Source organism: Stegodyphus dumicola, chromosome 4 (assembly GCF_044657685.1).
Source record: "Stegodyphus dumicola isolate Sdum_Otavi_A_Nest chromosome 4, ASM4465768v1".
Taxonomy (NCBI): Eukaryota; Metazoa; Arthropoda; class Arachnida; order Araneae; family Eresidae; genus Stegodyphus; species Stegodyphus dumicola.
Window position 1 is genome coordinate 97,945,660 of NC_140771.1, and position 14,639 is coordinate 97,960,298.

General features: G+C 31.8%; 1 protein-coding gene across 4 annotated transcripts in view; it reads right to left on the reverse strand.

Moving 5' to 3' along the window:
* Positions 1-10,290: 10,290 nt before the first annotated feature.
* The window catches only part of LOC118203987 (serine proteinase stubble-like), a 123,254-nt gene continuing 118,905 nt past the window's right edge, over positions 10,291-14,639 (reverse strand). For all 4 annotated transcript variants that reach the window (XM_085815253.1, XM_085815250.1, XM_085815252.1 and 1 more), the window contains exons 6-8: positions 13,775-14,043; positions 11,975-12,129; positions 10,291-11,081 (exon numbers count right to left, since the gene is read on the reverse strand). In XM_085815253.1, coding sequence (XP_085671379.1) covers positions 10,923-11,081; positions 11,975-12,129; positions 13,775-14,043 — 583 coding nt within the window. In that variant the 3' untranslated portion in view covers positions 10,291-10,922. The remainder of the gene's footprint in view (positions 11,082-11,974; positions 12,130-13,774; positions 14,044-14,639) is intronic.

The window sequence follows — 14,639 nt, forward strand, 5'->3', positions numbered from 1 at the left end:
TTAGTTATGTTTCGTAATTCAAACATATTGACAGCTAAATATTTAATTTTTATTCTGACATTTATTTCAAATTATTTTAACATGCTGAATTAACCACTGAAATCTTACTTAAATTATAAATAAGCAAATTATGAAAACCTTCTAAGATTTATGAGGAAAACTTTCCAAGCGAGACAAAACTTCAGAATAAATAATGACAACTTATTCTCTTTGACTGACTATTTACAATTTTCTTCGACACAAACATAAGAAATAAAGTGTTTGCATGTAAATATTTATAAACCTCTTTATTTGTTATTACTTTTTGACACTTTATGGCGTTTCGGTTCTAATATAGCCTTAGAGAAAAATTACTTAAAACTGTCTTCATCATGAATTTCAGAGACCCATTGGTCAATCGAATTCTAATCTTGGATTTATGAATTTTTAGCTACGAAATAAATATTCCTATGATCTTCTAAACGCCAAATGTTTGAATTATTCGGGAGCTAAAGAAAACGATTGTTCTTATTGCAAAAAATGGCGACCAACGATATTTATCGTTTGACAAGTATGAATAAAAGTTAATCACATTTACATCTTTAAATCTTTTAATACAATTTACATCACATGGTAAATTAATTAGCTCAATTTTTAAATTTTATAGCAAGTTTTCTCCTTACAGTAAGTTATTCTATTAAGCTACTTTTTAATAGCTACTAAAATAATATAAAATCGGACTCCAAATCATTGAAATCTTTAAGTCCTTCTTCAACTTGTCGTAATAATGCTGTTTTTTGCATATTCTTGAAATTTTTCATTTAAAATAATAGGGCAAGTTTTAAAGGTGTAGGAAATGTACGAGACATTTTTCATTTCAGTTATAAAGGATGGCCCAGAAGTCACTTTACATTTTGAAAATTAAATAACTTTTTCTTAAATGACTGTATTTAATTAATTCTTTTTTATTTTTTGCTTATTCACATGTCCATTCAAATGGAAATGAGCTTCATCTCCCATGATCAACTTGTGAATAAACTCATTGTCATTTCTTGCAGTTCTCTGAAACCTGACAGCATAATTTACTCGTTTCTGAAAGTCTGCTGGTTTTAAAGATTGCACTAATTGAACCTTGAAAACGCGTCACTAAGTTCCTTATTGCAGGCCTACTAGGGGGATGTCGAACATTAAAATGGCGCATATCTTTGCGTTGCAACAATTGACCGTCCATTTTCAAAGTAAAATTCAATTATCTTCACTCGTTGTTCTGTTGTAAACTTATCCATGCCAAAAATTTCCAGGGATTATATTTTTTAATTCTGAAAAGAGAAAAAGAAATATATTAATAGAAAAAAAAGTTATTTAATTTTCAAAATGTAAAGTGACTTCTGGGCCACCCTTTATTTCCCATAACTGTGATTAACTTTAAAAGCTCTGATATAAGCAAACATATCAATGATAAGTTTATTTTTTCGTTGCAGTACTTTATTGAGAATATTTAAAACTTTGGTTTTAAGTTATAAAGAAATGCTAAATTTTTTTATTAATATTCAATTATGTAGCTCGTCGATTTTAACTTATTTGTTTGTTTTATGTGTCTAACATGCAATTTTTAATTTCATTTATTGAATTAAAAAAAACCTTTTACTGCAGCTTCTTGATTTGACCACCACACCTTTTCATAATAAAATGTTTCTGAGTACTTATTTTCAGTTTCTTCAGATAAAACAATAAATTCTCGAAAACTCAGAATTCCGTGGATAAAATTTTTTGTTTCTATAAAATTATCTGTCAGCTAACGTTTGGCGAAAAGGGCTCCTTCATAAATAATGCAATGCAAAAGAATTCCGAATTTCTTTTCTCTCAATGTATTTCGTAACTGCTACCTGCTACCTGCTACTCCATTTTTTATCATCCACAGCAGTTGCACCATCACTTGAAAAATCCATCCTTTTATTTCAATATAATTATATTTATCAATTACAATTTTCATTAAAGAAAAAAAATCCTCTGCACCAGATTTCTCTTTGCTATGAATTGTACTATATAATAATTGCATATTACTTCAAATCATCTGTAACACCCCATACAAAAACAGCAAGTTATGTTCTATCTAAGATAGCATATAATAGCAAACTCGACATTAAAATATTTTGAAAATTCAGTTCACCCTCATGCACAGGCATATGCTGAAGATTTCATTTTTATCGTTCGTAGACGCAGAATTCCTGAAGATAATGGCAACCAAAATTTGGATTTTTTTTTACATTGAGCCAAAAGAGTTAGCCGTTGCTCCCAACAAAACCCAAGTTCTATTTATATCTTTTTCAAGCCCAAAATTTTGCCAATCATTAATGTATTCAAATAGCCCAAGAATATAAGTAGCTAAAACAATTGAAATATCTTAAAGTTGTTTGGATCAAAATCTTACTTAGGATCAAATATTTTAAAGAAAAATTCTCTCTTTATAACTAACCAGGTAAGAAAAAAAAAAAAAAAAAAAAAAAAACATTCTCAATTTAAGGTTGTCTCAGCATCAGTACGTGGATTAGACTGGAATTCTCAAGCACGAAGACAACTTATCACAAAGTCTTTCTTTTTCCTTTGGTCAGAGGCTATAGAACCATTGCTACAATATCTCTTCATGTATTAAAAGGAATTCCCATCCCTTTTCCTTACATTAAAGGATAGAAGTTGCCCCTACTTGAGATAAAATACATCTCTGTAGATCTGTAGCATCATCTATGTATCCCGTAGCACCTTTTGTGTCCCATAAAATCTAGTTACAATAAGAATAGTAAAAACGTTCACGAACAGAAAATATACTAGCTCTAACCTAGCTAGTGTTATTAGTTCAAACTATAAAATTCCCCAAACAACTTCTAAGAGGTTGTAATATTTTAAAAGATGACGGTTCAGCTTTAAAGTTATATGGGCCAGTACTCATGCACTTTTGGTATAACAAATTATATCTAAGCTACAAAACTTTTCAGATTTTCAAATTCCAACTCAGTTTTGGATTCCAACACATGCACATATCTCATGCAAGCAGAGTGTACATTCTATGGAAAAACTTGCAGTTTTCGGATGCATACTATCTTCCAAGTCTTGTTTCCTTCTTTAAGAAGAAGTAACAAAAAAGCAGTGAGAACAGTGGGAGAATTTTGAACAGTGGAACAGTGATGAGCAATCTTTGAAACAGTTGTACCAATATTGAATTCACACTGAAACTAGTACAGCATTTTCACTTTTTTCCACAGGTTTCAAGGGATATGATTAGTCAATCGAGAGCAGTTACTCTTTTTTGCTACAGGCCATGCACCGTTTGACTTGGTCTTACATATGTTGTTTACGGACATTTTGTAACACCTGAACACTATATTTTTAATGCGAACACCCACGCACGCTCTACGTTAAAAGCCAGTCACCAATCTATTTGAAATCTTGACTGCGCCAAATTCTGGATAACAAACTCCTTAGCTTCAAACTGCGTAATTTAACAAACTTTTTTTCATTAAAACTGAAACGCTTGAGGAATTGTCTTTAAACTTATAAAAGGAGTTCTCTCTATACATTCATTTTACTGATAAGTCGCATTTTTTCCCGTACCGTAATAGGTTTCTGATTCGCGCTGGATTAATGACTGAACATCAGATGCATTCTGTTCAATGCTTTTCTTTCCTATCATTATTAGTGTTAATAATTTTATTCATTATTATATGATACTTCTTTATTAATGGGTGAGAAATCGTTTTGTAATAGTAATAGTAATACGGTTTTGTATTTATTTTACGTCAAATAATGTGTTTAATTCTAATGTTGGGCTGTTGTAAATGTTCTAAGGAGACTAATATGGAGCAGTTATCATTTGTTGTTCTCTTGCAATGTACCTGGACCAACAGCATTCATTTGTTTCTGAATTTTAGCATATTCTTGTAACAAAGTACAGTAAAAGTACGTAAGTTTAATAAGTGGCAGTGCTTACTTACTCGACCTGCATTTTTATTTTAATATGTCTTTTTCAGTACTTTAACTTTTTAATACGAATCGCATTATATTTTAAAACTTCATTAAGTATGTTTTCATACTTTTCTCAGTCTTCTAGAGAACGATTTAACAATAGTTCCCGCTCTTCATTTCCCAGGGCAGCGTTTCTTAAACTGTGGGTCGCGACCCCCCTGCAGCAGGGGATCGCCAAAAATTTTAGCAGTTTTGATATTTCTTTAACTTATTATAATAATTTTACAATTACCAAATATTTTTACGCAAAGTATCTGAAAATAGATAAAGATAAGACAATGCAGACAGAAAAAAACAACGTTTCGACGCATTCTTTTTACGTATAATATAAACGGTCATATTCTTTGCTTTGAACGTGACGCTGTCATTTCGTCTGTTACTTATTTAAAATTTTCACATTGTTCTATGTTTTAAAATAAGAAATTAAAGTTAATGACTTGAAACTGCAATACTATATTACAGTACAAGTGAAAAACTTAACAGTTTCACTTACGCGTGTGTCGGATTTGCGCAATACTTATGGGGTCTCACAAAATTTTTGTAAATATTATGGGGTCCTGGGGGCTGCGAAAAACTCTCAGTGAAAAAAGAGGGTCGCGACTGAAAAATGTTTAAGAAACCTAGGGGATAATCGAAAATAAAAAAATTATAATTAAATTTATATATATGCATATAAAAGCTCAATTTATATCTCAATGTCTCTAAAATTATAAGCACCGTAAAACAAATACATAACTGAAATAAATTTGCGAGCCGTTTATAATTGCTTTGGAAACCAAAACGGCCTGCGGGCTTCCAGTTTGAGTAGTAGTAGAAAAGTATGTAAAAGATTCTGCGTTTTCGTGCATTGGTACCTGTCGCCAAGTCTTGTGGATGACGAATGACATCATAGTGTAATTTAACAAAATATAATATGTAACAAAATTTTAAAATAAAAAGTATCACCCAAAAAACAAACACCATTTAAATTTCTTTCTATAAAGAGATGAGTTAAAAAATAAAAAAGAGGAGGATAGGGGAACAGACATGTTACTTACTAATCATTGAGACTTATCTGATAGGTCGACAAGAATGAATTGAAAAAAATTCTATCTTAAAATCTAGGAGATGAATTCTGTATACATTAATTAATGAACTCACTCTCATTGACAGCGTAATTATTACCGCTTGAAAACTTGCTTCGCGTATCAAAAATCGGTCTCCAAGATCCCGCACACAGTCGTGCTGCCATCTGGTGTGGATAGTAAGAACTTTATGCTTGGGATAGCCAGTTAGGATTCAAGATAAAAAAAATCGTTAGATATTACAACAAATCTTTCTGTTTAAAATGCAAACAAAATAATGGGTATTTAATAGATAGATATACTTTTATTTTTCTTCACTTGTTTTCTGTATATGAATTATAACTCATTTTTCATCTCTGCTGCTTTCAGAAAATACCTAATGTCTCAATATAGTTCTCTATTTTTCCTTCTACAGTAATAGTTTTTCATTTGTGGCACTGTAAATAAATGGTATAATATCGGTCAGCCCTTGCACCGAACGGGATTTTCTTCCGTGGATTGCCGAGAGGCTCGCTGGTTATACGAACCACGAAATTTCCAGGACGATGGATTGGTCGAGGAGTCCCATAGCTTGGCCCCCAAGATCACCGTATCTGTTGTGTTTGGACGTTTAGCTACGGGGCCATATGAAAAGCCTAATCTACGAGTGCCCCATTGAAGCCAATATGGGTCTAGTTGCCGGTGATATTCAGGAAATGACTGGTGTCTTTGCAATTGTGCGTCATTCCGTATCCCGCAAGTTTGAAGTCTGTATTACAGCTGCCAGAAGGTCTTTTCAGCAATTTCTACGAGCGTTTTCTGTTACTAAAATATTTTCTGAAGCATCTCCTCTCATTCTTGTGTTAATTCTTTAAATGTGACAGAGGAAAACCACCCTTTAACTTCTCAGCGCTTGCGTTCCGACCATACATTTTATGACGAATGTTGCTCATGCAGCTGCCTTCTATAAAGCTCTAAATTTTTGCCAACTTGTTCAGATTCACCCTGGATTTTATCTCACATTATGCAGTTAAAGCATTTCTCACGGTTAAGCCATTCTGTATTTACTGATTCAATGTATTATCCAGCTACACTTAGGAATATGTGACCTGTCTTTGTATCCTGATCATACAGGATCTAAAGGTACATGCTCGCTGCCAAAAAAATGCAGCATTATAATTCCAAGAGAATTCTGCTTTCGCCACTTAGAAGGTTTCTCTCTGCTTTGGAGTTGTTTAATGGCAAACCGTAATTTTATATTAGCGGTATGTATTGAAGGACCTTCTCATTTGGTGTTAATGTCTTTGCAAAGTGTAGCAGAATTGCTTGTCATTTGCCATTTAAATTCCTGTGTCAAAATATAAGCCTACTTGCTGATATATTGTACTTCTGATGATCCTTCAATCTGAATGGTTACCCCTAACAATAGCTTTGTAACCGACATATTCTTTTATAATACTTTTAATAGCTTTGCGCATAAAAAACCCGAAATGGACCTGACAACTTTCTAGAAATATATATAATAAGTCAAATTATGTTACTGTTGAAAAGTTGTGAATGACGAGTTAGCTTTGGTTCATTAGCTTTCATAACTCAACTTTCGAAAAGTCAGTCAGAATAAGTTTGTTTTGATTTACTTAATTATGGCAAAGCATGCGCAGGCTATCTGCTTAAGGAAAGTGTGATGTATGGGTGACGCCAACCAGCAAGATGTGTAGAGGGCGCAAACTCTCAGTCTGGAGAGGCGCCAAAGTTGAGTTTCTAAGAGGGAGACCGACAGAGAGGTCATAGGGAAGGCTCGTGGGAGCCATTAATAAAAATCGAAATTCACTTTTATTACTTTATATATTTCAGTTATTAGTATTGTAGTTTAGTATTAGTTTTGTGTTTGTGAAATAAATGTTAAAAATACAAAGGGGTGGAGTTATTTCTATATGAGGCGGTGGATGAAGAAAGGGATGATATCACAGGAAGGGATGCTTTCGTAGATGACTTTCTAAGCGAAACTAGCTCCCATACAAGTTACACATAAAAAAAAACTAGGAAAATGCCCATGCAGCCAAACTGAGTTCATTTGGAATCGAACTCAGTTTCGAAGAACTTGTGTTCAGCGACTTAACCACTCGACCGATGGTGGGCTTAGTCAGAATTAAATGGCATTTTTTTAGGACTATATGCCTAGAACAGGGAGAGCGTTATATTTTTCATTATTAACGATTAATTTTAATCACGCATTTTTGTATAACGTGACAAATCAACAAACCTGAACATATTTAATCTTTTCCTGTATTAGAATTGTATGATTATTGAAGATTAAAACTATAATTTACTACTATTTTTTATATATTAAAATGCCTGAAGTTTTTTATGTATTAAAATAGTTTAATAAATAATTAAGTATTACCGATTAACATACAATTTTAATTAATTAGTTTTTAGCCATTTCAATCTGTTTTTGTACAGATAGAGAAAATATTTTTTTCTTGGCAAAGAACCAGCTTAATTGTCTATATATTTTCTTACTGCCATTAATAGAACAGTTCAAAACAATGGCAGAGGCAGCGGGTTTTGCTCCCTAGACAGTCCTTCCATTTTCCGCTCTTCTTAGTTCTCAGTAAGAATAGTAGGAAATTTAAAAATAATGTGCAAGGAAACAAATTAAAAAACAATGTTTATTTCCATTAAAATTTAAATTTTTTGTTCCAAGATGCTATTTTTCTTGCCTTTATCAAAAGCGTCGGTGATATTATTGAATTATGTTTCAATTGTTGTTCGTTATGCTAAAATCTCATAAACTCTCGAAATTTCCTTTGTGGACCGTATGCACTTTTTTTAAATTTTACTTAGAAAATGCCTTTCACGACTAATAATACTTGCAGAAACAATGAGCATAATTCGCAACTGTGCTATAATTTTTTAAACTGAGTTCTAGAGACTATCTTAAGTCTCTTTTGCCCTCCATAACAACACAAGGAATAAAATTCTGAATTTCTTTTCTCAATAAGAAAGTCCTCCTTGTTAAAAGTCATCGTGACCGTAATTTAGGCGATATTCGTATTAAATCATTCAAAGGACTTGTTTTTTTAAGAAAAACATTGCAAGAACAAATAGATATTGAAACTTCGTGGTGACATTTTGGAATCTGCTGTCAACAGAAAAAAAAATATTCTTTCTTCAGCTCAGTTCTCTATACAAAAATAACGTCTTCTGATTCTTCAGGTGTCATCGCTTTCAATTTTCTGCCCGGAATTCCACAACTATTTCCATATCATTATGACATTTCTTTTATGTAGTGTTACTGAAATATTGACAAATAACTAATAACTGAAATTTTTAAGCCTCTAGATCTGTGTGATATATTGTGTAATTAATTAATCTTCTAGTTTTAAAGGCAAAACTGATAATCGATTGAGTTCTTACAGGTTAAAAAGGCTTAAGAAGGAATACACAATAACAATATGACAAGAATTTGATTTTCTTCTCCAATTTAATATTCCATAGAATTTTCAATATTTTCCATAAATATTTCTTCGGCACTCGACCGTATTTCGCAGCGCATTTTATTTTAATTTTTACTTCATTCTAGATAATTTCACTTGTGACTGAAATCAGGAAGTTCCAGTAATAGATGAAAGAAAAGAAAACGTGAACAAACAATCCACTTTACAAAAAGCTATCGTATCGTAATTCCTGACAACGGGGAACTGTACGTATACCCGCAATTTCAGGGAGTGCTTTATATACGCAGTAAACTCAGTTTATTAAATACTTTGCAATTAATATATCTGATGCGTCTCTAAATGCAAATAAATGAGCTGTCCATTAGAGCAGCATTATCTTATACTTGTAGTCTAAATATAGAGCACTGCCCGATTGTTTATTAATTTCTTCAAATTCATAGCTGCACATTCTTGGCGGTTTTATTTTTCGATGAAACCAACGATTTATTTCACAAACGTCACTTTATTTCCATTTATGAATGATGTAGTATGAATTTTAAGACATAGCAGAAGTGCTGCCGAATATCACAGAAAAATACATTTCTTTCAGGTTTGAAAACATTTCTTCTTACACCGCGCCGCAGGTTTTACATATTTCTTCTGAATATTGGACGCGGAAGCAAAAGATATAAGAAACCCGAAATTTAAACATGCCAAATATCTGAAAACAGGTTCGATTTATTGCAAAAAAAAAAATTTAACTTTTAATGAGCTAATTTTCAACTTTCATTGTAATGAAAAACATTTCGTTTCTTTATATAGTAATAACTAAAAATTAAGTTCAAAATACGGTAAACATATTCCAAATATTTATTTTTGCTCCATCAATCTGCAACTATTTGGAGATCACAAGTTTCTTTCGTGCAATATTGCGGACATATTAACTCATTCTTCGATATTTTTAAGTTAAAAATGCTCTCGTAGCTTCGAGATCTGTGGGACATTTGTGTGTATTTAACTCCCCCGTCTGAAGGCAAAAGTGCTGATCTTTAATTCTAGAACTTATAACCTGCTATAAGTTAAAAATTCATAAGCAAGAAAGCACATAAAGTCATAATATGGGACTCGTGGCGGCTGACATGATCGAAAACATGCTTTTAATAGCATGATTCTAATTTAAACACGCATATACAACGTAATAAACATTTTTAGATGGTTTAGATAACGATTCATAGGGTATAATGAAATGCACAGCAGATTAAATGCATGCAGATTAGAAAAGATATGAAATGCATGGCAGTCTGAAACACTAAGAATTAATTAAGCATTTTAATGGGGGAAAACCAATACATTTCTGCAGTATGAACTGATTGTAGAATGTAGTTTGGAGATGTAGTGTTCACAGTATAAACAATAAAGCGAGTCACCTATTTGTGCGTTTCTTGTTTAAGAATTTTAAATATAATACATAGAAAAAGTAATGATTTTATTCAATTATATTTTTAATTCCTTTCTTTGTAAGTAAAAGCTAGTTTTAGAGTAAGTAAAAAATATATTATTATATGCCTTGTAAACTGTTTAAAGATAAAACTATCTCAGGTTAAAATTGCCGCCTGGGTGAACCATCCTCTCCAACTCCCCCCCTCTAACTACACTACCTTATCTAACTATCTCGTCTAACTACACTACTTCGCTATCGATCCTAAATTTTAAAAAAAGTTACAAAACGTTTTCGAGGAATAAACTCGCCTCCGCTTTGTATGCTAAGTTTGTGTATTTTCATATAGTGGCAGAAAGTAGAATAGATCTAAATTATTAGGATATTTATTTAACATTACAAATACTATAGTCAAAACATTACATTTACAGAATTAATATCCATGGTTCATGTATATCACAAATATAAAAAAGTGCATTAATATGCACTTCTAAAAAATATATTTTAATGTAAAAATTACGTAGACATTTCAAAAGAGTTCATTGCAGTAAAAATCAATAGGTTTCATAAACGAAGGCAGGAATTTTTCACCAGTAACTTGTTTTAAGTATACTGTAGAGTATGATGAAAGATGAAAAATATACAGTATTGCTGATGAAAGATAAATGTTCTGTTTGAAGTCTGCAGGAAAATTTTATTTGAATCCGTTACTCGCTCTGCAAGCTTAAGTTCTCATGCGATCCCCAGTCAAAAGCTCTGCTTTTGGTTCGTTCCACATTCACTGTTCTAAAGCAATTAACAAGGCCAGTTTTTTAAAGCATATTTCCATTATATCCATCAGAGGCAGAAGCTACTCAGGGTAATGGAATAAAGTTCTCTTTTTCTTTGCACTTCAGTTTAATTCTGAAGATGAAATTTTATTTCTGATATCTTCAGTTAAACTGGCCTCTAAACTCGACCGGCGAGAGAGTTTTAAATTAAGATTGCTTCTTTCATTTGACTTCAACTAATATTCTGCAAAATCCAATCTGTGAATTTGGATATCCTTGTGCAAACACCAGGCATATTGGGCTCCGCACATCCAATGCCCCAAGAAATTATACCAGCCAGAAACCATCGACCATTCTCATCTTTGGCTTGCAGAGGACCACCGGAATCCCCCTGTTGAAAGAAACAAAGACTATATTAAAGAAAAACAAATAAAGCTTCCTGAAATTAATGAATTCTTTTTATTAAATTAAAGGGGCTAGTATTATCAGTTGACTCTTATAGTGTACTGTGTGTAACATCTCTGAATAATCTCTCTTATCGATAGACAGTTTCATTATTCCCTGATCGTGAAGAGAAGACCAAACACAAAATGTTATCCTTCCTTAATATGAATGCTATAGTAAAAAAAAAAATCAATGATCATTTAGAATGGCTTATTTAGACTTTCAATCAACAGAATTACATTCAATGACATCCATTTGGAATCAGATGCCCTTTAGTACCCACTCAGTGTTGAACTAGAATTACCTTTTGATCAATCCTGGGCTTTTGTATCTAGAGCAAGACTTTTCTTGAAGATTACAGTGATTATCTTTATACGTAATCTGATCTGTTACAGATAATATACTTCATGACTTTGCTGTTATGATTTGGGGTGTAAAGAACACGAAATTTTAGCGTCTAATAGTTTAGTCTCTCAATATCGTTTTTTTCTTACCAAAGCTTTAAAATGGACAAAACCACGATTTAAATTTTTAGAACAAACTTTAGCCTTTTGTAAGTTTAGACCTGAACAAATGGAATTTTACACGTTACATTTGCTGCTTTTCATTTTATGCCTGAAAATAATTTTGTAATATTTCTATGATTCACTAGTTCCTGAAAAGCTATCATTAGGTTCTGTTGTATTCTGTTTACAATGATAAAATAAATGTAATTAATTTCTAAAATTGCATCTATCTAAATTTTGTCAACATTAACATGAAAATTATACAAATTTCGTATTCTAGTCTTTAAATTAGAATATATCCCTAAAATAATGATTTATATATATAAGGGTTTACCTGACAGGAATCTCTACCACCAGCTTCATAGCCAGCACAAAGGAATATATCCGGAATACTTTCCTGACGCCCAGCATTTTTGAACATTTTCTGGCACTTATCATTGCTTATAATTGGTACTTGCACTTGCTGTAGTTTAGATGGTAGAGAACCGCCTAAAAATGAATGTCATCATAACAATAAAAAAGAAAATTCGCAAATTGGCAATTATATTATTTATTATAGAGATCAAAATGAAAAAAAATTAAGATGACAAAATTTCATTTCTACACTTTGTTTAATCTTTGCTAATTAATGCATTATTATACAAATAGAAAAACGAGATTAATTCAAAGCATGACCTTATAAAATTTCAATTAACGCTTGGCTACCGTAAAAATGAAAGCTTTAGAGACTTTAAATGAATGATCAACAATGTATTTTTAATAGGTTCATAGGAAATTAGTATTTTATTTTTTGCACGCAGTTTTTGTTAATTTGAATATATAATCATTAATTCTTGTGTAAAAGTTCTACCATATTCAGTTTTATTTTAGACATTATTGACATTCTTCAAAAACTTAAAAATGCCAAGACATTTTTATATGACTAGCAATTTCCCAAAGCTATCATCTCATTTTTTTCAGTCTTATTTTCACACACATGGTCTAAGAACATACACATTCTAATGTCCCACCATAGCCATGCTTGAGATTTACCACTCATCATCTTCATCCTTCTCCAACTCTTCTATTGGTTCTTAGAGTAACTGAATAATAAATGCACTTAGTATAATATAAAATCCCGTGGCTTTGAACGTTTTAGTGCTACATTATTCACTTTTCTGTGCTTTCTTTATTTGCATGCTCAAATACCTGAACGCTAGAAAGAATTCCAAAGATACTCTACGCTGTTTGTTCTTGGCCACGAAATCTTCCTGTTTTACAATGTCAGGAATTAATATTCGAAACTTTTGGAGCTAATTTTCCAATTTTTAGCCTCTAACTGCATTACAGAATACGATTAGTAACAAAAGCTTCACCCAGCTTTAAAAACCGTGATTTTCATCCAAAGCATCAGATTTTCTTCCATTCTTAAAGCGCTAGTCCGAAAACACTTTGCGATAACCAAGCATTTAATATTAAATTAGCTATCATAAAAAGCTGATAATTATATTTTAAATTATAATTAATTTTTGCTTCACATTTACCTAATTTTAACTACCTTCTGTGTTTCTTCAATTGTGTTTATATACGATAGTATTAATAATGATGGGTCTAATCTTTACGCATGAGAAATGATTCGTCAAGCACCTAAAGCATAACTACGTACCTATTTCTTTGTTACTTTTTTCACACGCAGAGCAACTACTTTCTCTAGAAAATACATCAGTTTCATAATATTTCACCTAATGTATCGTAAAACGCCAACGTAACAATCTACAAAATTTTAACTACCCACTACCAGTTCTTACGTTTGGAGGCTCAAAACGTTTCACACTTCGTGCGTAATTATGTTTTTTAAGGTATATGTTCATGCATCTGTATAAATCACTGATTTTTTTTATGAAAAAACACTTTGTTGCTAATTCTCTCTATTTTTTTATAAATATTTTAGTAAAAAGGACTATAGCAAGAATAATTTTTCTTTCCGGAAAAACATCATGAGTTCATTCTGTTGAATAGCAGACTCTGGAAATTAATTAGGCTGGCAAATAAACTGGAAACAAAATGTAAAATGTTAGTATGACATTTAATTTGAAAAGATTTTTGGGTCAGTAGAGAATGTACCCTTAAAAATCCAAAATTAATTCAAACAAACCTTCACTAAGTCTTCCCCATCCTGTGACAGTAGCATTCAGTCCCACAAAAGTTTCATCTTTGGTTGGTAAGCAGATGGGCTTGACGTGTGGCTGAAGTACAAGAGGCGAATCCACCTTTACCAAAGCCAAATCGTATTCGTAAGTAAAAAAGTTGTATCGCGGGTGAACAACTTTCCTTTCCACGCCGCGCTCCTGAAAAGGAGCGGGTTCTTGGACTGTAGAGAAGTCGTATTCACCCACTCGGATACGAATTTGAGACTTAAGCAGGCTGTAATTAAGAAAGCGGTTTCGTAAGAAAATTAAACACAAGAATATATTTGTTACTTACAATTAAACTTTATAAAATATAATAAATGGGAAGAATGATTTGAAACTATATCCATTCCCACGAATGAATGCAAACATTTTAATACACGAATAAAAGAAACATGAAATAATATTTATCTATTAAAACCAACCAGCTAAATATTAAGCGATTTTGCATTATAAAGCACCCTTTGCCCTACAAAACGGAACTATTTGACACACTGTATTATAAAAGCAATTGTTATTCCATTCATTTTATGCACAATATATTCTCTAGAACTTCGAAAAATTATTAAATAAATTAATCTCATGAGTGTTCCAGGATTCGATAAAATACTTCGTTTCATTTAATTATTACAATAAATGTATTTTTTTTATTATGTAAAGAAACTATTTTGGGAAATCCTTAAGATACCCCCTATCAAGGATATCAGGTTTTAGAAATTTTTTCCTTTTATTTCGACCTGCAGTCTAATATTCAACTACGTAAAATTTTTCCTACTCATTATTTTCAAGTTTTCTGATTTTTCTAAGCCTAAATATTGCGTAATTAATATC